General features: G+C 40.2%; 2 protein-coding genes across 31 annotated transcripts in view; both read right to left on the bottom strand.

Annotated features, from left to right (window-relative positions):
• CLCC1 (chloride channel CLIC like 1) overlaps nt 1-13,554 on the bottom strand; it is a 35,489-nt gene extending 21,935 nt beyond the window's left edge. For 14 of the 23 annotated variants that reach the window (XR_011439320.1, XR_011439322.1, XR_011439324.1 and 11 more), the window contains exons 1-4: nt 13,285-13,436; nt 3,843-3,983; nt 3,340-3,441; nt 983-1,090 (exon numbers count right to left, since the gene is read on the bottom strand). Coding sequence is in view for 17 of the 23 variants with exons in the window: in XM_023641514.2 (XP_023497282.1) it covers nt 983-1,090; nt 3,340-3,441; nt 3,843-3,971 (339 nt within the window). In the remaining 6 variants the exon portion in view is untranslated. Of the gene's footprint in view, nt 1-982; nt 1,091-3,339; nt 3,442-3,842; nt 3,984-6,489; nt 6,568-13,284 lie in introns of all 23 variants that reach the window. The other 9 variants (XR_011439321.1, XR_011439323.1, XM_014740063.3 and 6 more) reach the window with 1 other exon arrangement.
• A 2,740-nt stretch (nt 13,555-16,294) lies between these two features.
• The window catches only part of WDR47 (WD repeat domain 47), a 54,875-nt gene continuing 44,706 nt past the window's right edge, over nt 16,295-26,463 (bottom strand). For all 8 annotated transcript variants that reach the window (XM_023641504.2, XM_023641505.2, XM_070268586.1 and 5 more), the window contains 4 exons: nt 25,900-26,070; nt 25,044-25,175; nt 19,636-19,854; nt 16,295-17,650 (listed from right to left, as the gene is read on the bottom strand). In XM_023641504.2, the coding sequence (XP_023497272.1) occupies nt 17,508-17,650; nt 19,636-19,854; nt 25,044-25,175; nt 25,900-26,070 (665 nt within the window). In that variant the 3' untranslated portion in view covers nt 16,295-17,507. The remainder of the gene's footprint in view (nt 17,651-19,635; nt 19,855-25,043; nt 25,176-25,899; nt 26,071-26,463) is intronic.

Raw genomic sequence — 26,463 nt, 5'->3', positions numbered from 1 at the left:
GCTCCAGCCTCTCCACCCTCCATTGTACGGCTGCGTGTCTCTCTGACATTTTTGTGTTATGCTAGGATGTCCTTTGCTGGAGTATGGCCTTTTCATTGTATGCCCCTTTTCATTGTATGTTGGAGGGGAGAAAGTCCTGGGAAAGTTCATTCCACCATGATGCTGACATCCTTGATGAATATTTTTTAAAAATCAGGAACCAAATATTCCAAGCATCTCCCTGTTAGGTATTTTCTGGCTCCATCCATTTCCTCATCTATAAAAGAGGTCCTGTTTCACCTCTCACAGAGTTCTAAGACTCGAATCAAAGGGTGCACATATAAGAACATTTACATTTCCAAAATACAGTGGGATTATTAAAGCATTCATCTAACACTCCTTTCCCTTAAGTTTTCTTGATGTTTTGACTCCCAAAATGAAAACTATGGTTCTAAAAAGGGGAATCTTAACATTCATTATGAACAATACGCACACAATACATAATTCGATAAAGCAGCACTTGCCACAGTAAACAGCTAGGGGAACAAACTACTTAAAACGTTTTTCTTTTCCTCAACACATAATGATCTTACATCACCTGAATAAGTAAGTGTGGAAGTGATGGAGAACAGGAAGTAAAGACCAGGACAGAATTTCCTTACCAAGGCAGGAGTTTATTAAGTTTCCAACTATTTAGTAAAGTTTTAATAGCAAATTTAAAACAACCCTCCCAACTCAATTAAGTGATACCGCAGGGCACAAAATTGAAGAAGTAACTCCCCATGAACTATAAGATAAAAAAGGAGTGGTCTGTACTGCCTGCCCGTCTTCCACCAGACCCTGTAAAGCAGGCTGGTACCTTTTGAACAGGTTCTGATAAAAGGGTGAGTCACATGTTCTGTTAAAGTATAATGATGCTTTCCCACTGCTCTACATAATTTGAAATTAATAAATAACGAAAACATCCACTATACTGATAAGTGTGACACCACCAGATACTCACAAGTCCGAGCTTTCTGGTTTCAGTTAAGATCTTATTTAAGTATCTCCTGAAAACAGGATTGCTTTGACTTTCATAGTCTTTCCTCTTTTTCTTTTCACATTCATCAATCTGTAATCACAAAATAAATACAACATTAGTTAGCATCAAAGTTTAACATAAGGGTCAAGTTTCTAGCCTAGTGGCCCCAACAAGATCAAGGTAAAGAGCTGGCTAGTTTTATCAAGCTTGCATTGAAATGTGGAGCTTGCCTGCTTGCTGCAGGTTCTCTTTGCCAAGGGCAAGCAGGCAAGGAATGAGGAACTCCTGTCCAGCACTTCACCCTGACGGCAGTTTTTCTGCTGACTTTCAGCAATTTTAAAGCTGAAAATCAGGAAGCAAGAGGAAGAGCTGTGGATAAGCAGAGCACCTGGAGCAAGCTGCCTCTTCCTAATTCCAAAGTAATGACTTAACAAACAAAGGAATGAAAGGAGGAATGAAAGAAAGAAAAAACAGACGGAGAGACAGAGAAAGAGAAATAGAGACAGGGTGAAGCCAGAAGATGAAATGAAGGACACAGAAAAGAGTTTCTTGAATGTGCATATTACTTTTGGCCTTTCATTAATTTTTCCTGTCAACAAGTGATCATCCCCTCCCATAAGGGATGCTTCAGGAAGGCAGGAACCACGGCTTCTCCAGAGTGTCCTACACATGGCAACCCCTCAGCACATAATTCTTCATTAGAACAGACCTCCTATGCCCTTGGCCCTACAAATGCCGCAGGGTCACTGAGGGAGGGCAGCGAATATTTTACAGACCTTACACCTTGTGATAAGCAACTTTTGTTTTCAAATTGAGTGTGGACCACGAGTTGAGCTGAGCACAGAAATGGGCTTCAGATGATAAAACATGACAGTAACTGAGCAGCACACAGACTCAGGACAGAAGGACACTAGAGAAATCATGTGGCAGTTTCCTCTGATTTCAGGAAGGTTTAGAAACCTTTTAAAATTTGTAAATTTCTCTTTTTTTTTTATTTTATTTATTTATTTTTATTTTTTTGAGGAAGATTAGCCCTGAGCTAACATCTGCCACCCATCCTCCTCTTTTTTGCTAAGGAAGACTGGCCCTAAGCTAACATCCATGCCCATCTTCCTTTACTTTATATGTGGGATGCCTGCCACAGCATGGCCTGACAAGTGGTGCATAGGTTCGCACCCGGGATCCGAACTGACAAACCCCGGGCCACCAAAGCAGAATGTGTGAACTTAACTGCTGCGCCACCAGGCTGGACTCTGTAAATTTCTCTTTAAAAGAAACCATTTTTTTTAAAACAAGGACTCAAGACTCCATTTTACCAATCATGTTTTTACAATGTTTGAACCAAAGTCACAAACAATGGAAGGAAAAATTTCTATAAAATGGCATTTCTGCCTTTCCACTGAGCAGCCAAACTAGCTCACTACACACAAAACGCAGTCAAACTGAGGCCAATCTTATCCAAGCACGTCTCTGCTAACACTCGGGCGGGACAACACTCACGTTTGATAAGAACCACACATTGTGCTTAGGGTTCTCGACCTGAGACATGGCGGCATCTCAATTACCAAGCTCTCCCTCCCAGTCTCTCAGGCTGGAAACCTCCCTTGTTCTAACTCTTCCTTCTCCTTTTTTCCTCCTCCCTCAGATACCAAAACTTGCCTATTCTACCTTGGAAAAGTTGAATGCTTCCTTTTCTCCTCAACCCCTGTCACTGCCACAATCGGAGCCTTCAGCACTGCTGGACCTCTGCCACCCCCTCTCCATCCCAGGCCCCCTCCAGATGCCACCAGCCCACCCTACCCACACAACCAACAGAGGCTGGTGCCCATGGCATAACAGATATCAAACCCCTTAACAATCATGACTTATTTCCTTTCTCATAAACTCCACTTCAGCCATATAAATAAAAGGATTGAATAAATGAAGGAAGAGCTACCATACACTAAATTATAGTAATCCCTTATATTTGTAAGAGTAACTCTTATGCTTATAAGCTGCTAATAGGCTCATTTCTTCATTTGCTACATCTGTCATGAATCTACTAAGCCCCATCACTGTGACAGGTGACAGAGAATCATGAAAGAATAAATATATTCCTTGTCCCCAGAAATTTTCAGTCTGGTAAAGAAATAATTACAACATAGTGAGATAAATGTTATCACCGGAACATAAAAGTACTATTTAAAAAAACCCAAAGCCAGAGTAACTAAAGAAAAAGTTATACATATATAAATTGCACATCACATAGAAACACAAATTATGTTAGCAAAGACAGGAAAATAGAGAGCAATTTAACATACTATAAGTAGCATAAAATTCAAGAATGAACAAAATCTAACCTCATGAGTTAAAGAATCAACTTTGCTGTAACATTCTGACAATTCATCAGCATATGACAAGTCGGAACTGATTTCGTTTTTCTCTGATATATCATATTTCACCTAAAGCAAAGGAGAGAGAGATTTTATTTCTTTACAGTTCAGTTGTAAAAACAACCTGCAGCTAACGAAGACTAAAATTTGGCTTCATCATTTTATGACTTTGCTTGTTACACTCTTCAATTGTACTGAACCACCAAAAGAGTAAGAGTCTCAAATGTATATACTAGCTAAGAACTAAAATCAGTTTGCTGCTTGATGGGCTTCACATTTACATTTGAAACAGAAATAACCAGGAGGGGTTGAAATCATCTTAGACTAAGAGAGTCAGAAAGATATTCTGCCTGATTGCTAATCATTGATAGATGACTCTCACAGCTCTGTGTAAAACAATAACAAAAATAGACTATTTCCATCGTAGGACTGATAAGGGCTCACACTCACACATGCGTTTTCTTTAATACCTGAGATTTTCTCATTGTTCCTGAAGTAGCATCATAGTTAAGCATGTCTGTGGGGTCAATCCAGTCATCATCATGAGCATAACCAGTTATCAGCCACAGACACTCACAAAGGAGCAGAGAACACAGCATCCTGCATGAGGGCTAAAAAAATTTTTAATAGATATAATAAAATAATTATTTTTAGAAGAAATTGTTTTGTAATAAAATCTTCCTCCTAGTGCTAAGACAATGTTTTCCTTCTGAATAACAACTGAAATCAAAATACTCAATAAAATGGTATTCACATAGAAATACATACACATAGGCACACATTCTCATTGAGACAAAAAGAAAATAAGTCTTTTTCCATATGATTCAGCAATTTCATTCCTAGGCATATACCCAAGAGAAATGAACATATATGACCACACAAAAACTTGTACACATATGTTTACAGCCACATTATACACAAAAGCCAAAAAGTAGAAACAACCCAAATGTCCATCAAGTGATGAATGAATAAATAAAATGTGATATATCCATACAATGGAATATTAGGTCATAAAAAAGAATGAAGTACTGACACATGTCACAGCATGGATGAACCTTGAAAACATTATGCTATGTGAAACAAGCCAGACACAAAAGACCACATATTATATGATTCCAGTTATATGAAATGTCCAGAATAGGCAGATCTATAGAGACAGAAAGCAGATTAGCAGGTGCTTAGAGCTGGGGATATATAAGGGACAGAGGGGTGCTAGCTAAAGGGTAATGGGTTTCTTTTTGAGGTGATGAAAAATGATCTAAAACTGATAGTGGCGATGGTTGTACAAATCTGTGAATACGCTAAACACTACTGAATTGTACACTTTAAATGGGTGAATTGTAAAGTATGTGAATCATTTCTCAGTAAACTGGTAAAAAAAATAAAACAGGCATTTTAACCAAACCTTCCCATTTTTTTTTAACAAATGCAAAAGAAAAGTGCAAAATTAAGATTCAAATGAGGTGACTGAACTCCCAAACATTCAGAAAAAATAATTTGCTACATCTAAGCCTCTGCATAAACACTCTCAAACCATTTCAACACTTAATACTTCCTCAATTCAACAGTGTCCAATACAGTAGCTACTAGCCACATGTGGCTAGTCAAATTTAAATTAAGTAAAATTAAAAATTCAATTCCTCGTTCAGACTAGCTGCATTTCAAGTGCTCAAAAGCCACAGTGGCTAGCGGCCACCATATTGGACAGTGCAGATACGAAACATTTCCATCACTGCAGAAAGTTCTGTTGGACAGCTTTTCTTATGCCCACTACATATGAGAATCAGGTAAGGGAATTCCAAGATGAGAAAGCCCTGGGCCCTGCCCATAAAGGGCTCCCAGTCTAGCTGTAAGAATACAGGTAACTCCAGGCTAAATTAAACACTCCTCTGTGCTCCCAGTTTGCTCTGCTTATTCTTCCAGCACAACACACAACAAAATTAGCCACTTATTGGTCTGTCTCCTCAGTTAGCACAGTGGCTCTCAATCTTGGCTGTGCATTAGAATCACCTGGGAGCTTCTGGGCATGTCATGCATACCGGGTGGTCCCAGTATGCAGCAACGGTAGAAAACTGCTGCACTCCAATGTGAACCTTCCCAGGGGAGGGTAACATCTCGCTCAAATTGGAATTCACCTTCCCAATGACCTCTCCAAGGGCAACACCGAGCCCACTGGCTGGCACATGAAAGACATTCAGTAAATGTTTGTTAAGCAGCAAATGCAAATGATCAAAGCCATAGCAGGGATTCAAAAGGTTTTAGAGGCTCAAAGGATGAAGAAAGCACATCTGATTGGGAGAAACTGGGAAGATTTCATGGAGGAAAGGGCATAGGAAATGGATTTTGAAGTATGGGTAACAGTCTAAGAGTGTGAGATAAGGGAGGCAGAGGCAGAAGAGCAAAGTGTATGCTTCAGAAACTGTAAACGTGAAGATGGATGCAGTGGGACGTAGAGATGGAGAGGTAGGCTGCAATGACAATGCCAAAGTAAAAAGCTTGTAACTAACTTCATCTGCTAACAATAACTTTCAAGGGTGATGGGAGTTACATTCTGGGAAGATGACACTAGCAGCAAGTGTACAGAATGAGGAAAAGACTGGATTCAGAGAGTCCAACAAGGAGGCTGAAGTAGAAAAAGGATGTTGGTCTGAAAGAGTGGTGGCAATGAGAACAGAAAACACATGTGGCACATTCTGAAATTAATTCTACAGACCTCAGCAACTAACGCACATGGAAGGAAAGGAAAAGAACGATGGTAAGCTAACAAAAGCACTGCTATCATTAATTTAAAAAAAGAAATTCAAGGGGCTGGCCCGCTGACATAGTGATTAAGTTCACGTGCTCTGCTTCAGTGGCCCAGGTTTGGGAGCTCATATCCCAGGCACAGACCTATATACCGCTCAACAAGCCATGATGTGGCAGCAGCCCACGTACAAAATAAAGGAAGACTGGTACAGATGTCAGCTCAGAGAGAATCCTCCTCAAGCAAAGAGAGGATTGGCAATGGATATTAGCTAAGGGCCAATCCTCCTCACCAAAAAAATGAAATTCAGAATGAGAATATGGTTTTGGGAAAAAGTTCAGCAGGCATTTGTTCAACATTTACTAAATACATACCGGATATTAGGCACTGTCTTAAGTAAAAGGAATACCAGGAAACTAGATCAGCCAGGTCTTCTTTAAGAAATTTAGATTCTAGGAGAAGAGGACAATAAATTGGCAAAAAAATAAATATAACTTCAGAGAGTGATAAGTCCTATGAAGAATACAAAGCAAGACAATAGTACGGTTGGATTAGGTGATGTTGGGTATTTTAGGGAAAGCCTCTGAGGAGATGAAGGACGGCCACAAATTCTTCGTCATTTTCCCAGTGAGAGACGTAGTTTATTTCCCGTCCTCCTGAATCTGGGCTGGCTATGTGACTATTTAGCCAAAATACTGTGGCAGAAGTGCTGCTGTGTTGGTTCTGGGCTGGTCTAGCCTATATGAGGATCAGCTGCTTCTACTTTATCACTTTGGAACACTTGCTCCAGAGAAAGCTTTTCTGGAACTCAGCCTCCATGCTGTGAAAAGGCCAAGCCATGTGAAGAGGTCATGTGTAGGGGTACAGTGAGCTCCCAGCTGACAGCCAACATCAACAGCCAGCCATGCGAGTGAGCCATCTTGGTGCTTCCAGTCCAATCCCTTAGTAACTGACTTGGTGACTGAACATCACATGGAATAAAAGAACTACCCAGCTGAGCCCAGTCAAGCCCCATAAGCCCACAGACTCATGAGAGATAAAATGGTTCTTAAAGCCACTAAACTTTGGGGTGGTTTGTTACACAGCAGTAGATAACCACAACATCTAAGCAGAAAAACAAGGGGCCAGCCCCGTGGCCAAGTGGTTAAGTTCGTGTGCTCTGCTGCGGCAGCCCAGGGTTCGGATCCCGGGTGCGGACATGGCACTGCTCATCAAGTCACGTTGAGGTGGCGTCCCACATGCCACAACTAGAGGGACCCACAACTAGGATATACAACTATGTGCGGGGGAGTTTGGGGAGATAAAGCAGAAAAAAAAAAGAAAGAAAAACAAGAAGCAGCTAACCTTAGGAAGACTTGGGAAAAGAACAGACAGAGAGAGGACATAGCAAGCATAAAGGCTCAGAGTAGGGAATACGTTTGAAGCATTCAAAGAACAGCAAGATGGCGAACAGCTGGGTCTTATGAATGAGTTGGCAGTTGGGGATAGGACACAGTAATGAGTGTGGTTTTTACTCTAAGTGTAACAGGAAGCCACTAGAGGGTTTTAAGCAGGGAAATGACAGAATGTGGGTAACATTATAAAATAAATCACTGTGGCTGCTTTGTGGAGACTGGAATGGAAGAATCAAAGCAAGAGACTAGCTGGGAGGATCTGCAGCAGTCTAGCTGAAAGACGAAGGCGGCATGAACTAAGAGAGAAGCAAAGGTGGTGATAAATGATCTGATTTTAAAAATGGAGGTGGACACTATTACAGGCAGCAAAGACCAGCTAATAAGTCACCAAGCACATTTCTTCTTCTTCTTTCTGGACACATGGTCACTACACATCCCAGCCCCTCTTCTGGTTAAGTCAGGCCATGTGATAATTAAGTTCTGGCCAATGCAACAGGCGTGGAAGTGATATGCACCACAACCAGGTCTGGCCCATGAAACCCTCCCACACTCGATCCTCCACCAGCTCTCCCTCCCCACCAGGGAACAGGGAGGACACTGAGCCCTAGAGGAGGGCAGCCAAACTACAGAAGGAGCCTGGGTCCCTAAATGACCACATGAAGGTCACCCACTACGTGGGAACATGTTTGCTTTTCACGTGAACAAAAATAAATTTCTTGTATGGTAAGTCCTGAGATTAGGGGATTTGTTTTTTATACCACCTTGTGCTATCCTAACCAAAACAGAAATACACTGCAGAAATTGCTGGTAAATTGGATGTAAGAAGTAAGGACAAGCGAAGATTCAGGATGACTTCTAGGTTTGTGACCTGGGCAACGGGAAGAATGCGGAAGACTGAGGGTACTCAGGTGGACAGAGAGGAAGTTCCGACAGATCAAGATTTTTTTTTGGATATGGTAAATTTCAGATATCTACTGATGACCAAGTGGAGATGACGAACACACAGCACAGAGCTAAGTAGAGAAGTGGAGCTACAGAAATACATTTGAGAGCCATCAGGATGTACATGGGGTTTAAAGCCATGGACTGAATAAGACCACCAAAAGATCTATTATGGAGACAAAAGACTGAGTCCTGGGGCATGCCAACATTTGGAGGTCAGAAAGAAGAGGGGCAGCTGGTAAGGGACACTGCCAACAAGTGCTAGTGAGGCAGGAGGAAAACCAGGAGAGGCTGGTATTTCAGAAGTCTGTGAAGAAAGGAGGGAACAGATAACTAGGTCAAATACTGCTGAAAGGGTAGGTGATCAGAGGGCAGCAAAGTGACCAGTGGATTTGGGATGGCAGCTTTAACAGAGCGGCAGGGACAAGAGCCTGACAGCAATAAATGAAGAATTCAGGTAGAGGTTTTGGGTCAAGATGACTCAGTAACTCCATGCTCCAAAGCACTCCCTTGATTCCTACTTCTGGCCAAGTCAGAGTAACAGGGACCAGATTTACCCTCCTGCCTGAACAACCGAAAACTCTACACAAAATATATTAAATGGTTTTCAACACAATGGACAACAAAGAATAGTTGTCCTTGAAAGATAGGAGACAAACAAGGACAGCTCTTCCATTGCCCCAGTTTACCGCCATAAGAGTTTCCAGGCCATGGGCACTGGGCGGGGGCGGGGGGCATGGGGGATGATGACACGACTCAGGCAGAGTCCAGAAGGCCCCCTGAGGAGATGGAGCTGAGAGTCTGGGGAGACCAAGGCAACTGGAGTTGACAGGATAAAGTACCAATGTAGGAGAAAGCTGCATAGAGAGGGAGCTCCAGAGATCTGCAGAGGGTCCCTGCAATATAATAAAGGATCTGGTCTCTGTCCCCAGTTCCTTCAAAAACCCTTGGAATTTCCTGAGTGCTAGGAATGTCTTTGTTCTGTTAATGAGCTGACTTCCAGTGAGCCCCTAGACAGCTTCAGGATGGGGAAATGGTCATTAGAAAGACCCAGTACACGATTAGAGGGTTGGAACTTTCAGCCATCCAACCTTTGGGGATTAGAGGCAGGTTGGAGATTGAGTTCAATCATGTGGCCAATGAGTTCATCAGTGTCCTGTAACTCTGATTCACCTAGGTTCAGAGGAGCTTCCTGGCTGAACACACTGATGTGCTGGGAGGGCAGAAGCCTGGATTCCACGAGGAGAGGATACAGATGCCCTGCATCTTTCCCCACGGACTTTGCCTTATGCATCTCTTCATTTGGCTGATCCTGATCTATATTCCTTGTAATAAAACTGTAAGTACAGTTCTTTCAGTGAGTCATTCTAGAAAATTATCCAACTTGATGGGGTAATGGGAACCCCTAAATCTATAGCTAGTTGGTTAGAAGTGCAGGTGGCCCCCAAGATATGTGTCTAATGTGGGTCTATCCTGTAAAGGACTTTGCCCCAACTTGTTGGGCATGCACTAACTCTGGGTATTTAGTGTCAGAAATGAACTGAACTGTAGGACATCCTGTTTGTGTCAGTGAACTGGAATGAGAACAACCCCCCTTGAGTATCAGCAAGGCACTGCTCAGTACACACATATGAGGAAAGTACCTACAGCCTCAGGAAGAACCACTGAAAGACTTCAATACAAAAATAGAGTAAAAATTAGTAAATTAGAAAACAAACATGTAATAGAGAAGATAACAAAGCCAAAAGCTGGTTCTTTGAAAACAACCGACGCAACTGATAAACCCATAGTAAGATTAATGAAGAAAAAGGCCACAAAAACTTATTATCAAGAATGAAACAGGATAAACTCATTCATGATTAAAATTAAACCCTTAGCAAACCAGGAATAAAAGAAAACTTTTTTTGTCAGATAGAGTATCTACTAGAGCAAGCACTATACTTGGTGGTAAATACTGAAACCTTTTCCTGCGAGATCAAGAATGAGACAAGGAGAAGGCGCTGGAGGGTTACTGGACACTGGCCACGTTCTATTTCTTAACCTGGACAGTAGTAGAAAGGGTGTTCGCTTCTCAATAATTTGCTAAGGTGGACATTTATATTTTACACACTTTTCTGTATGTGTGCTATACGCCACATTTTACAAAAGGCTTTTCAAAATGGGGAAGAGTAATTAAGATCATTGTTATGGTCCGAATTGTATCCCCCCAAATTCATATGTTGAAGTCCTGACTCCCAGTTCCTCAAAATGGAGACTGTATTTGGAGATAAGAGGCAACTGAGTTCAAATGAGGTCATTAGCAAGGGCCCTAATCCAGTATGCCTCATGTCCTGATATGAGAAATTTGGACACAGATGGGTCAGAGAGAAGATGATGTGAAGACACGGGAAGAAATGGCCATCTACAAACCAAGGAGAGAGGCCTTAAAAGAAACCAACCCTGCCAACACCTTGACCTTGGACTTCCAGCCTTTGGAATTGTGAGAAAATAAATTTCTGTTGTTTAAGCCACCCGGTCTGTGGTGCTTCGTTATGGCAGCTCTAGCAAAATTATACAGATTTCTTCTGACGTAAAAAGATGAAGAAAGTCTACAACCCATAGATTCCCGATATGTTAAAGAAGTTTAATTTCAGTGAGGAAAGGTGTGAATAAAAGAAACAACAATGAGCACAGGAACGGATCAAATATATTGATAAATTTGATACAAACAAAAAAATCCCGACTTTTTGTGTTTAAAAATGTAAAACTAAAATACTAAATAACAATAACGATGGGAAAGGCATCCTAAGATCCCCGTCACACTCTGGAATACTCAGAAACACTGGGTAAGTATATACTTTATGGGGGGAGGAAGAGTTAAGCTGAGAAATTAAGCCTCCGGAAGAACCAAATACAAGAGAAGCGAGTGAAGACGATTCAGAGCAATAGAAGGCAAGGTAAAAATGCAATGCGTAGAAACCAAAAGGGTATTAATTTGAAGGAGGTGTTAGTCAACTATATTAAATACTTAGAGAAGCTGAGGAAAATAACGTCTGAAAAAAGACCACTGGATTGGTTAATTAGTTGGTCATCCATGAAATGACTTTCACAGAATGACAGAAGAAGCCTAGTTCTAAGCATTTAAAAACCAAACAGGTGACAAAGGGAGTGACTGAACTGAGCAGAGGCTCCAAGAAGATGGGAGTGTAGGAAATCAAAGCTACAGGAAAGCCTTTTCATAGGTAATGAGGTTTTACACTACGTCATAAATAGAGATGAATGAGGAGGGACGGAAATAAAGGTTCGAAAGCAAAAAGAAGAGAAGCTGACAAGAGTTCACATTATTATATGATATCAAGAGGCTGCTGAAACAGTCTGCTAGAAAGCCAGGAGTGTCACTGCGTCGGGGGAGGATGGGATGGGGGAGAATGGAGATTTGGAAAAGCAGCACCACAGGGGGCATCATACAAAGGGAGACGAACCAAAAGCCTGTCAAGCAGCTGAGTTTTGACTATGACCCCTACAAAGCCATGCTATTGGCAACTATGTTACTTTCTCCAATCAGGATCAGCAGATCCAGAGCTTTATCCAGGGCTAGAAATTAGCAGTGCAGAAACAGGGGAGACCAGGAGGGGAGGGAGAATAGTGGAATCAGCTGGAAATCCAAGCCCTCTGGCCAAATCCCCGGGGCCACTGACTTAAGGCGGGAACTCCTTGAGAAATCTTCTTACTGATCTCACACTTCCTCCAAATAAACTGCATCTAAACTTGCTGGGGATCTTGTTAAAAAACAGACTGATTAAGTCTGAGGTGGGCCTGAGATTCTGCATTTCTAACAAGTGATGGCCCACAGACCACACTCTGAGTAGCAAAGTGTTAAGGAAAAGTAACCATCCTGTATCGGTTTAGTTCAATGGTGGCACCTGTCATTCAACTACTTGTCCGAAATCGTCTCTCTCCCCCAGTTCCTACTATATTTATCATTTTTTAATCTGCTTCAGGCTATCAACATTATAATGTATAGCATTAGATTACTATGTGCCAAACACTGTTGCAAGCATTCATTCATTTAATCCTCACGAAAACTCCTGGAAGTAGCAATACTGTTATCTTTATTTTATAGATTAGGAAAACAAGTAACTTGCGCAGGCCCCTCAGCTGGTAAGTGGTGGAAACCGGATCAGCTCCAACTAAACCGCTTCTCCAGTGCAAGGTGCTTACAGGCCTGAGGGGCTAGAGGGGCTAGACTAATCTGGAAGCAGAGTCAAGCTCTGTATCGACCTAGAAGCAGCACGGCATAAAAGTCGGGGGGCTGCAGTTTAGTTCGCGTGCGTGTGTGTAGTTTCTGGAGCTGTGCCTCTGAATCTCGAGAATATGCATTTCTAACAAGTTCTCGGACAAGGATGATGAAGCTAGTCTGGGGACCACACTTTCATAACCACTGTCATAGAGAGAAAATCTGAACTGTTTTTCACTACCCACTGATAAATATGCATCTATAACTTTTTTTACACTCAAATCAGACTTGGAAACTTAAAAGACTACCACCAAATCTGAGCTATTCTGCTAACGATATTACTTCAAATCGTGCTTAACAGTTTTCAGCGATAACCAAAGACAACAAAATTCACCGTTGGCTCGGGTCTCGCTCAGCACTTGCTTGCCTCTTTCCCTAGGCCGCTCTTTGAACCGTGTAACGCAACGGCTACAACCGCGCAACGCCAGAGATAAGGCAGCCAACCGGCCCGGGCGATCCACGGGCCGGGCGCCCACCCAACCTGCTAGCGCAGCGCTCCCAAGTCCTCCGCAGGCCCCGCCGGGCCGAACCCGCACCCCGACGCCGCACAAACCCACCCTTCCGCGCGGACGCACGTCCCTCGTCGCCCCCTGCCTCTTCAGGAAAACCGACACCTTTCCCGCGCCGGCTGGAGACGCCCAGACGCCCCCGGCCCGAGCCGGAAGGGCGCCACCGGAAGTGCGTCACTGGAAGGGCGCCGTCCTCCTGCGCGTTCTCCTCGATTCGCTGGGCCGGCCTGGGCGGCGGCTGATTGACCCACGGTGGGGGCCGGCGTCTGTGGGCTTGTTTTAGGCCCTCGTCTGCGGGACTCTGTGCAATTGAAATCTGATGGGAAAGCCGAATACATAGAGTGGATAGAAAACGTAGTTTCTTAATATTAACTTGTTTTATTAGTTCGAATGTGTGACGTTTGCAGTCAAAGCCGGAAATCTATTTTGAGCATAATTTCTCAATGAGGGGTGATGGATGACAACCATAGACTTGGATGGGCACGCAAGAGAAGAGGAGGAGTTTGCACTCTATGGAGTAGTTGTAAATACAGCTGGCCCTCCCCTTAGGATAGTTTGACTTAGCATTTTTCGACTTTAAGAGCTACACGAATTCAGTAGAAACCGTACTTGGAATTTTGATCTTTCCCCACTAGAGGTAAGCAGTACGATAGGCTCTCCTGATGCTGGGCAGGCAGGGAGCCGCAGCTCCCGCTCAACCAGCTGGTCACGAGGGTTACCAACCAGTACGCTTAGAACAATTCTCTATTTCACTTTCAGTACAGTATTCAGTAAATTACACGAGATATTCAACACTTTATTATAAATAGGCTTTGTGTTAGATGATTTTGTCAGACTGTAGGCTAATGTGTGTGTTCTGAGCACGTTTAAGGTAGGCTAGGCTAAGCTATGATGTTCGGTAGCTTAGTTGTATTAAATACATTTTCGGCTTGATATTTTCAACTTAGGATGGGTTTATTGGGATGTAACCCCATCATGAGTGGAGGAAGATCTGTAGTCAGTTTTGTTTTGTTCTTGTCTTTAACTGCTGGCCTTGCAATCTCAGGAATCTCCAAAGAAGAAATGAGTTTTACATAATAGGAGGAAATGAGAGGTGTGCACAAAGTTATTTGCAACAAATTAAAAAGTGTTAAAAATTTTAAAGTGTGTACACCTGTGCATGTTGCTTACTACAATTTTTTAAAATTAAAATACACATGACAAAATTTATCATCTTAACTAGTTTTAAGTGGATAGTTCAGTGTTATTAAGTACATCCACATTGTTGTGCAATCATCACCACCATCTCCGTAACTCTTTTCATCCTGTAAAACTGAAACTCCATACCCATTAAACAACTTAACATTGCCCCCCGCCCCCAGCCCCTGAAAATCACTGTTCTCTGTGTCTCTCTGAATTTGACTACTTTAGGTCAAAGTAAGTGGAACCATATAGTATTTGTCTTTTTGTGACTGGCTTATTTCACTTGGCATAATGTCCACAAGGACATCCAGGTTGTATAGCATGTTTCAGAATTTCCTTCCTTTTAAAGGCTGAATAATATTCCACTGTATGCATATACCACAGTTTCTCTCTTCATCTGTCGATGGTCTCTTGGGTTGCTTCCACATTTTGGCTATTGTGAGTAACACTGCTATGAACATAGATGTACAAATATTTCTTTAAAACCCTGCTTTCAATTCTTTTGGGTATATACTCAGATTGCTGGATCGTAGGGTAATACTATTTTTAACTTTTTGAGGAACCACCATACTGTTTTCCACAGTGGCTGCACCATTTCACATTACCACCAACAGTGCACAAGAGTTCCAATTTCTCCACTTCTTGTCAACACTTGTTATATTGTTTTTTTGATAGCAGCCATCCTAACGGGTGTGAAGTGATACCTCATTGGGTTTTGATTTGCATTTACCTAATAATTAATGATGAGCATGTTTTTGTGTGTTTATTGGCCATTTGTCTATCTTTACTGGAGAAATGTCTATTCAAATCCTATTTCTAAATCAGGTTGATTTTTTTGGTTGTTGAGTTGGAGGAGTTCTTTATATATTCTGGATATTAAACTTGTATCATATATATGATTTGCAAATATTTTCTCCCATTTCGTGGGTTGCCTTTTCACTCTGTTGATTGTGTCCTTTGGCTTGTTACAATTTTTAAAACTAGTTAAATATTTAAAAAATAAAATTTGAATCAGACCTGAAGCTTCCGCCGGGGAGAAGTTAAGAACCTTTGCACCACTGTCTCATCTCTACTTTCCTTCCCCTCACCCCCAACTGAGGAGGGTTCAGAGAAGGTAGGTACTTCAGTCCTTATTTTCTCTTTCTCTTGAACCTCCAATAATCTATTCACCTCCAAGCAGAAGACAGTATAGGAGGCACAGGAAAAAGGACATATATAACCAGATATTTATTAAAATAAGACAATTTCTAGTGCATATTATCTAATGTGCTGCAAAATGAATTCCATACCGCATATCTAGGAGGATCTTGAAGTTTTCTCCCTGACAGTGATGAAGGTGGAATACATAATTTTATGAAAATTTTTTACCATGAAGTTGAGCTGGTCTATATCAAGAAATTTTCCTAGTTTTAAACTTAATACTAATGACCTGCTATAATATCTAAAATGCATGAAATTAAGAATAAAAGTAAACTAAAGAAGAAACTATGGCCTATTTTTAGCAGAATTCCCGTCTGCATGCCTGAGATATAGGAAGACTATGTACCTATTGAATACCCACAAGCTAATTAGATTTCATTTTTTTCTAAAGCATTCAATTTAATATATTTGTAGTCTAAGTTAGAATTTATACATTTTGCTGAGCTTCGATTAATCAATTTCGCAATATATTCAGGAAAGTTCTCTAGATCTTCAATAAAAGAGAGAGAAGACATGCAAAAGTTATGCAGTTAAAAAGTAAGCTAGTGGAAGAGCTGTAGAAAGAAATGTAAGAAACTGATTGTGGAGTTCATCCGTTGGACAACACTACCTCCAAGTAAACTGGAAAAAATAACACTCTAAAATGAAAGCCACAGACACGGAGAAATGGGGATAGTTTCAGGTGTCAAGAGGTCTTTATTGAAATAATAGCACAGTTACACTTCTAATACCCTTTCCACTTGTATACAATAGATTAAAAATGCTTGCTACATACAGTGCACAGACAGTTCAATAATTAGAACCAACTCAACTGCATTTGAAATAAATAAAATAGCCTATTTAATAATTTAAAGTAAAATTACTGTACAATATGAAAATAAAGATACATAAATGTTAGAATCTACAATGCCATAGAAATAAAATCATTATTCTGCATTACACAAAACAGTGCAAGAAAAAAATCCAAATAAGCTTCTGGAGTGCAAAGTTTAAATTTTCCATTTTAAATTATCATGCGGACATAGCATTTCAAGCCATGCTATAGTCTATGGCAAAGTTTTTAATTTTTAAAAGGAAAAATGCTAGCCAGTAAGTTTACTGTACCATCGGGTGTGGCACCACGTAACGCTGCTGCCTGCTTCTACAGTACAGTTTAGAAGGGAGGTATCTTGTTGCATTCAAAAAATTGAAATTAACAAGTTTCTGAAGCAAACACATTTACCTTTTAAGCCTGAAACAAAATAGTGTGATTAAATAGTAATTATATCCCTGGGTTTAAGAAAAAAAAAAGGCCTATACCACATAATGAACTAGGAAGCAGTTTTCCATCCATCTTTAAATTCCATAATGACCCTTAGTGAAAACAACCATATAACTTTTGAGAGAGATGTAAAATTCTGACCTCTAGCTGACAAATGATACAATATCATTGGATTGTGAGAAAAGCAAAAGTAATTTCTGAACACCTATGTTTAATCTGTGTAGAATTGGTTGCATTACATGTAATAATATGCTTAAAGTATAGTTCCATTTCAATGTGTATATAAAACTGTTATTTGGGCAAAGACCAAGGAATGCATTTAATACTAAACTGTAAACACATCATCCACCTTGACTTGGAGTGCACACTGACAACAAGAGCTCTTCGCAGACTTTGGCAACAAGACTACATATAGCAGGTCACGGCAGCACGAGCTCACAATGGAAGACTGAAAGCACTGCAGAATAACACCACCCAACACCTCCTAGCAAAGGGATCTACGGTAAGAAGGGGCCTCCTCGTGCTAAGCCACTTTCCCAGTCAGTCTGTGTTCTTCAAATCTAATTTTCACAACTCAGTAGTCTTAAGCCTCTGTGCTTGCACTGCATAGACTGACGTCAGGTGTACTCTATCCATTGTAAGTCCAGAGGGTTACAGTTCTGTCTGCTGAGGACGACAGGAAGGAAAGGTCCTGGGTATGCCATCTGCACTGAATCACTTTGTCCTTATGCTCCCCCACCACCATGATAGGAAGCTGCTTAGTGAGGTCTCCTAAATTGAAAAAGAAAAGAGACATTGATTTACAATACAAATTAAGTACATGCATAGATTTCACTGACTTCCTGTTACTTTAAGACATTACAATATAAAAAAATCCTAAACTTCATTAATATACTAAAGGTTTACACAAGGTTAAATTAATGAATACCTAATTATGTTAGCGGAATTTGGTAACATATGCACAGCAACATGTGACACAGCTGCCCCTCTCTCCTTGAAACTCTCTCAACTTGATTTCTCCCTGACTTCGATGCCACTGCCTCTCCAACTCCTTTGCTGGTTTCTCTTCTCTTCCTGACTTAAAGTTTGGTGAATCCCAGGAGTCAACCCTCAGATTTCTTGTTCCCTTTATACCTCACTTGCTACAAAATTTCATCTAGTACCATGATACCATGGCCATTTATATACTTATAATTCACACATATTTCATCTCCAACCTTGACTTCTCACCTGACCTCCAGACTAGTATCCAAATAGTTATTCAACTTCTCACTTGACTGCCTGACAGTCATCTTAAATTTAACTTGTTCAAAACCAAACTCTTGATTTTCTTGCCCAAACCAGTTCCTCCTCCTACCTGTCTTCCTCATCTCAATAGCACCAACTGGTTACTCATTCCAAAAACCTAGGAATCAGCATTGATTCCTTTTTCCTCCTCACTCCCAAATTTAATCCAAACAAATTAAAATATATCCGGAAAAATTCAGTCACTTCTTACCACCTCCACCTCTACCACCCTGGTCCAAGCCACCATAATCTCTCACCTGAACTATTCCAGTAACTTCCTTACTGATATTTATACTTATAGTCCATTCTCCCTATAGAACTCAAAATCATCCTTTAAAAGTAATTTAGGGGGCCGGCCCAGTGGCACAGCAGTTAAGTGTGCACGTTCCACTTCAGTGGCCCTGGGGTTCACTGGTTCAGATCCCAGGTGCAGACATGGCACCGCTTGGCAAGCCATGCTGTGGTAGGCGTCCCACATAGAAAGTAGAGGAAGATGGACACGGATGTTAGCTCAGGGCCAGCCTTCCTCAGCAAAAAGAGGAAGGCGGCAGATGTTAGCTCAGGACTAATCTTCCTCAAGGAAAAAAAAAACAACTAAAACTGAGTTAGATCATATCACTCCCTGTTTTAAATCGTCCAAAGGATTCCATTATGCTTTTAAAAATGCCTATGAACCCCTGCCTCTGATGTATTCTCCTGTCTCTCTCTCCCCTGATTCATGAAGTTCCGCCACACTGGCTTCTTGCAGTGTCATGAACGTGCAACATTTGTTCCTGCCTCAGCACCTTTACACGTGCACTGGTCTTCTCCTAGGGTCCTGGCATGGCTTGTTTCTTCTCGTCATTCAGGTCTCCACGCAATGGCACTTCCCTGGAGAGACCTCTCTATCCAATCTAAAATAGCCTTCCCTACCCACCCTAGTTACTCTTTCCTACACCTTGCTAATTTTTAATAATAGCACTTGCCAATACCTAAAATTACATTTTTATTGCCTTACTTTTTATTGACCTCTAAAACATAAGCTCCATCAAAGAGGAAGTTACCTGTCTTATTCATCTCTCTGTGTGTCCCTAGTTGGTACACAATAAATATTTGCTTAATAAATCTTTAAAAATAAAACTAGATACAAAGACATAATTACACAGATTATAAACTAAGTTTTTTAAGGTATTAGCAAATAGCAGTACATAAATGTGTATTTTTAACATCTACCATCATTGAACTCAGAATGATTCAGTGTAATAAATGTTGACTCTCTTAAATATTTTTAAAATTATTTAATAAAAATGACTATTCACTCAATTTATGTAATAATTTGCTACAACTCATCTCAATACAGTAACAGTAATTTGCTCAGTATATAAAACTAAAATTTGAAAATGGTGTATAGTTGATCACACTAACAAAAAGAAAGACCCCAAAGAGAACAGGAGAGACTGAAAACAAGGAAAGAGGTCAATCTCAATCACCTTGTAGGTCTGTCACCTTTATTTTCATATCATAGGATCCTGTTAACAAATAGTGAGCTCCAGGAGAGAATCGAACAGAGCGAACATCACTGGAATGAGGGTGATAACTTTGCACCATTCTTCCTCCTCTTATGTCATACAACATGCAGCTGGAATCTTCTTGTCCTGTGGCTAAGAGACGGCCACTGGGATCTACAGCTACAGATGCCACTGCACTGCCTGTAGCAGGAGGAATGGAAGTTTCAATATGGAAAAAATCAATATAGCTTAACTGCAACAGCTAATTATGTTCACTGAACCATACACTAAAAATTTAATGTAGCTTATCAATACTGCTCAGTTATGGAAAAATCCAAATTAACAGTCAACCAATAAACACTTGTGTCCTTTTTCGGGGTAAGATATGAGGCAAGATTCTGTGAGAAATGAAAAGGTTCATTTTTTTGTCATTTGAGAGAACCCCTGGGACAGCACTACCTATAATGCAATAGATGAGATGAGCCACTTTTCCTAATTCACTTTTTCACTGCTGGGTAAGTGTCCAGAAATACTCCCACACCCAGCTTAGAGTCTAGTTGGTGGACCAAGAAATTAAATAACAAATATGTTTTAGGACACAGTATAGGAAATGTCTCAAAGCAACATGTGATTTACTGTCAATAGGAACGGAACAGAAAATAAGCTCTGAGTCCACAGGCTGGAGCCCTAACTCTAGACTATGCATTCTCAGTGGGAGGAATAACATCCACAAGGGGATGCAAAATGTTTCTCAGGGAACAAAAAAATCTGAAACATTAACAATGATTTGTAGTCCTCCAGAGCTCAATCCTATCCAAAAAAATCTTAGTCCTTGGTATTTAATTTCTCTTGTTAGGAAAAAAATTAGTTTTTCTCCGTTGTGGGGGCAATAACGAAAACAAGGCTAAAGAACACTGCTGCAGACCAAAGTGGCCTGGGAAGACTTCACAGAAAAAAGGGACATAAGTTAGATCTTGAAGAACAGCAATCAATATAAATAAGAGATAGAATGTGTGTATGTTTGTATTTATTATACACATATGCAATTAAAAATCATCTTTGCTTGAAATTTTGATAGAGAAAAGAAGAGGGCTATTATGATCAGGAAGAATTACATGAGAAAATTTAGAAGAAAAGTATAAAAATGTTTAGCTTAGTTTGGCTGGAGTTACTTGGTTTAACAAGTTAACATAAAAGGCAGCTTGTAGGGGCTGGCCCCGTGGCTGAGTGGTTAAGTTTGCAAGCTCTGCTGCAGGCGGCCCAGTGTTTCGTTAGTTCGAATCCTGGGCGCGGACATGGCACTGCTCATCAAACCACGCTGAGGCAGCGTCCCACATGCTACAACTAGAAGGACCCACAACGAAGAATATACAACTATGTACTGGGGGGCTTTGTTGAGAAAAAGGAAAAAAATAAAATCTTTAAAAAAAAAAAAAGGCAGCTTGTAGCTGCAACATAAAAGGCAGGTTAGGCCAGACCATCAAGCATCTTGAAGGCTAAACTGCAGTTTGAGCTTCTTCCTATTTATGGTGAAATATCACTACAGATTTCTAGACATGAGAATTACATGATCCAAGCAGTACTTTTGGAAGCTTAATCTATGTAAAAATGTGTGTATCAAATTAAAATGGACAGATTATAGAAAACAGAAGGCCACTGAAGACAAGATAGAATAATAGAATAATGAGAGAATAAGGGCCTGAATGAGGACAGATAGACATTCTAGGAAAAAAACTGCATAAAGAATCAACAGTCTTGGCAACTGCCTAGATGGGCGCAAAAAAAAGGAGTGAAAAATGAGTCGAGATTAAAACTTTATGGTGCCAAGAGAAATCCAGGTTCATTAATTCAACAAAGTTATTAGATAACTACTCCTTTGGGCCAATACTACAGCAGGTGCTAAATCTACTCTGGGAAATAAAACAGATATGATTGCTGCCTTTATGAAACTTACAATCTATTGGAGACCAGCAATAAACAAGTAATCAAATATATTATTTTAAATAGTGTTAAGAGCTATGAAGGAAATAAATGGAGTTGAGTGATAGAAAATAATGGCGAGGTCCCAACTGGGGCAATCAAAGAAGGCCTCTCTGGCAAGGTGCTACCGAAGCTAAGACCTAAAGATGAGAAGGACCCGACCATGAAAAGGAAGAGCATTTCAGGTCAAGGAAATAACACGTGAATTCACTGGAGGTGGGAAGAGTTTGGCGCATTCCAGGAACTGAAGGAAAGAAGCAAGTGATCTGAGATGAGACTAAATGGGTAAACAATGCTAGATCAAGCAGGGTCTCATAGGCCATGGTAAAGAGTCTGCACTTGAACCCAAGAGCAATGAGAAGTCACTGAGGTGTTGCAAGCAAGGTATCATATGCCCTGGCTGCTGTGTGAACCACAGACTGGAAGAGGCACAAGAGGAAGTGCAGAGGAGAGTGAGGAAGCTATTGCAGTGGTTGAGAGATGGTGGTGGTTCATCCTAGAGTGGCGGCAATAAAGATGCAAAGTAGTAAATGGATTTCAGATAGATTTTGGAGGCTAACGCAACAGGATTTGTTTATAGATTGATACTGGAGGAAAGGGGAGAGAGAGAAGGATCCAGGGAGACTCCACAGTTTCTGGCATGAACAATGGGTGGGTGGTACCACTTAGGTGAGGAGGCCTGGGGCAGTTTAGTTTAAGGGGAGAGGTCATGATTCAATAGTTTGGTTTAAGCCATGTTAAGTTTGAAGTGTTCTGTGAGATATCCGAAAGGAGACATCAAGAAGATGGGTTAGAAATGCGAGCCCGGCACACAGAAGAGGTTTGGGCTAGAGATAAAAATTTAAGGTCTGTCAGCACAGGAGTTATACTTAAAGCCATGGGAATAGATGTACACATCTAGAGAAAGAGAGGAGACAAAAGTCCTGAGCTCTAGGGAATGCCTAAATTTAGAGATTGAGCAAAGGAGGAAGAGCCAGCAAAGAGGTAGTTCTCCAAGAGGTAAAAGAGGAGGAGAAAACCCAAAAGAAAAGAGGAAGAGGTCAAGTGTTGCATGCCGCTGAGAGGTGCAGTAAAATGAGAATTCAAAAGTGATCTGACAACATGAAGATTGCTGGTGATCTTAAAAAAGGCAGTTCTTGTTCGAGTGGTTGCAGCAGGAGACAGACTGGAGTAAGTTGTAGACTGAGGATGGGAAAACGGGAAACAGCATATATAGGCAAGACCTTTGAGACAGCTGGGTAAGAAAGGGAGCAAAAATTTAGAGTGAGAGCTAGAAGGAGAATACGGAGGTCAACAGGGGAACTTTTAGGCATTGCCAATTCTACAAAATTTTTGTTATATATGGTAGAGAAGGAGAGATCCAGTAGAGAAGGAGATGTTAATATTGCAAGAGAAAGAAGATAAAAAAAATGAAGACCCTGAAAAGGAGAGAAAAGGGATTGAAAATAATTTAGACAAGTAGGGGGGAGTTTGGAGATAAATTAGTGATAAGCGTATAGAAACTAAGCAAACAAACAAACAAACAAAAAAATACAATTTTTAACACCAAGGAAAACAAAAAGACATGGAAGAAAAGAAAAAAAAAGATAGGAATAGCAGCTACATGGTTAAAATAAAGTAAACAATGAATACTGATCTTACCAAAATTGATAAAACTACATTGAAAGGATGGGAGACATGGAGTATGTAAGTGGATGAGGGATGGTAGGAGTCAGAAAGGGACATGAAAAGTTAAATCTTCGTTTTCTATGGTGGGAAGAAAATAAATCCTAAAACTATGGTTACAGGAATGTTATTTAGAAATATGGAAATAAACACAAAAATAAAACTGCTACAAAAGTTAAAAATGGTTGGTTGCTTCTGAGAAATGGGAAGTGAGGCAGGGGCTGGAGGGCAGGGGTGAATCCCAGGGCAATGCTGTTTTTCTTAATAATAAGCCTTATTGAACTATTTAGTTCTTTTAACTGTTATACATTAACTTTGATAATAATGCCAACTAAACTTTAACAAATCAATGATCACATATTCAGATATAAAAATATAATTATACATGTGTGTGTGTGTTCCAGACTCAAATTTACTGTAACAAATCAAATCTGGTTTAAAGCAAAGTAGAGAAAAGGGTCCATTAAAGTCAAGAGAATAAATAAAGCATCAAAAAAAACCCACCAAAAATTAAGTATATAAGGCAGGCCTTTTCACTTGGAATAGTGCCACAGAATTGCTATTAAAAACTACAAAGGCAGGGGGCTGGCCCTGTGGCCGAATGGTTAAATTCACGCACTCCGCTGCAGGCGGCCCAATGTTTCATTGGTTCGAATCTTGGGTGCGGACATGGCACCGCTCATCGAGCCACTCTGAGGCGGCGTCCCACATGCCACAACTAGAAGGACCCACAAGGAAGAATATACAACTATGTACTGGGGGGCTTTGGGGAGAAAAAGGAAAAAAATAAAATCTTAGAAAAAAAAAAACTACAAAGGCAGAAAAAAGACTCTAAAGTAAAATAAACACAATGGCAGAATATTGTGTCACTCTTAGATTTAGTGTTTTAAAAGGTGAGACAATGCAAAGAGCAGTAGCCTCCGTTTACATGCAACAAACCAAGATATATTGTTAAGTCGAAAAAGCAAGGCTAGGGCTGGCCTAGTGGCATAGTGGTTAAGTTTATGTGCTCTGCTTCGGCGGCCCAGGGTTCATGGGTTCAGATCCTGGGCGTGAATCTACACACCACTTATCAAGCCATGCACTGTGAGCATCCCACAGAGAAGAACCAGAAGGACTTACAACTAAGAAATACAACTACATACTGGGGCTAAGGGGAGGAAAAAAAAAGAGGAAGATTGGCAACAGATGTTAGCTCAGGCCCAATCTTCCTTACCAAAAAAAAAAAAGCAAGGCATGTATTACTTGCTACTATTTGTGTGTGTGTGTTTAAAGGAGAAAAGAAATTATGACATATATAAGCTTTTTGATTACATACTTACAGAATATTTCCAGAAGAAAAAATAAGAAACTGGTCCCTTAGGGAAAGACACCAAGGAAGAGGAGTGGGAAGAAAATGGTATACCCTTTTTGTTCAATTTCAATTTTTGTCATGTGCATGCATTTTAAAAAATGTTTTTTAAAGGTCTTAGTTCTACAATGGCCCTGGCTAAGAGAATAATTTGGAACATGATACTTAATCTCCCTGGGCCTCAGTTTCCTAGGCTGAATATTATGTGTACAAATAAAGTAACAGATAAAAGCATTTTGAAATAATTTAAAGTAATCAATAAAATACCAAGTATTTATTTTACTATTGTTCCTATCTTTTTTAACATATATGTTGCAGGGGAGAGGAGGTAAGCAAGTGCAATTTATAAAGTTTCTTTCTCATATAAATTCATCTAAATTCCAGAAAAACCTACCAGTTCCATGGAATGTTGTGCCAACAACACGAACACAGCTTGGTACTCGAAGATCCCAAAATCTAACAGTCTTATCCTGAGAACCAGATGCAATCATCCAGCCACTCCAGGTATAAAGTGCTAAAATATGCCCTATAAAAGATCATACACTCGGTTATTATTGTGGAATAGTACTTTTCTATAACACATTCATAGCTAAGTACTCCTTATTATTGGGCATGTGATGGTCTGGTTAATCAAATATACTATGTGGTAGAGATTTTCCACATATACCAAATATATTGGCTATTTTCAAAAAATTAAAATTCAGTAAAACACACAGCTTCAAAACCATACTGAACAAACTTAATCTTTTTTGGTGATTCAGTATTTCAGGGCATCATAATTAGTACTGAAAAAAAATTATCCTTTGAAATTATAGCCAAGTTTCCACAGAGGAAGCACAAGACTGTGGGGTTGGATCACCAGCTTTGGAAGAGACAGACCCTGGGGTCACATCTCAGTTCTGCCACGTTTACCCCTAAGATATTGGACAAGTCATTTGCCTTTTAAATTTTCGCTTTTTTCATGTGTAAGATGGGGATAAAACTTACTGCCTCATAAGGTTGTTGTGAGGATTAAATTAAGGAATTACGTGTACTAAAGGATTTAGCACACAGGGAAATGTTAGCCATCACTGCTGTGTTACAATTTAATTTACAATTTAATAAAGTTACAATTTAAATTTTGGAAATAAAAATGTCCTGTCTTGAGGGAATCTCTTTTGATAAAATATACTCTATTAGTGAAAACACAGAGGAGGGGAAAGCATGAGTTGAACAAAAAGAAAAGCAGCACCTGAGACTGAATCACATACCGGTATGTCCACTCAGAGCATGCAGGCCCTGTCCTCTTTGACAATCAGTTGTGTAAATGTTACAGTCTCCTGCTCCAGCACTTATCAAAATAGCTCCACCACTTTCTGGGCCTTCCATAAATGCCAAGTCTCTAATTGTCCCATCATGCATACTAAATTCCAGATCCGGTCCTGAAACAGCAATAAGAATTAAAAAAAAAAGATGCTGCTCAACTTACTATGATAATTTGAGATTGTTAAACTGCCTCAGAACTGACCAAGAATAATGGTAGAATGGTATGGTTTAAGTTTTCATTTAGGGATTAATATTATAATTAATTTCACTTTGCTAAGCAAAGAACTTCAAGAAATCAAAATACTGATCAGTTACCATCATCCCTAAAACAGACCCATCTTGTCTTTCATCCCAAAGAAATGAAAGAGAAGACAGATACTCTCCAGAAAATATTCATTAATATATATCTGGTAGTTATTTAAAAGTTATTTTTCTGATAATAATTTTCTAAGGATTAGGTAGCACCTAGCCACCTGTAAGAACTTACTGAAAAAAATAATGCCTCACAA

Source organism: Equus caballus, chromosome 5, assembly GCF_041296265.1.
Source record: "Equus caballus isolate H_3958 breed thoroughbred chromosome 5, TB-T2T, whole genome shotgun sequence".
NCBI lineage: Eukaryota > Metazoa > Chordata > Mammalia > Perissodactyla > Equidae > Equus > Equus caballus.
This window is presented reverse-complemented; position numbering and strand designations above follow the sequence as displayed.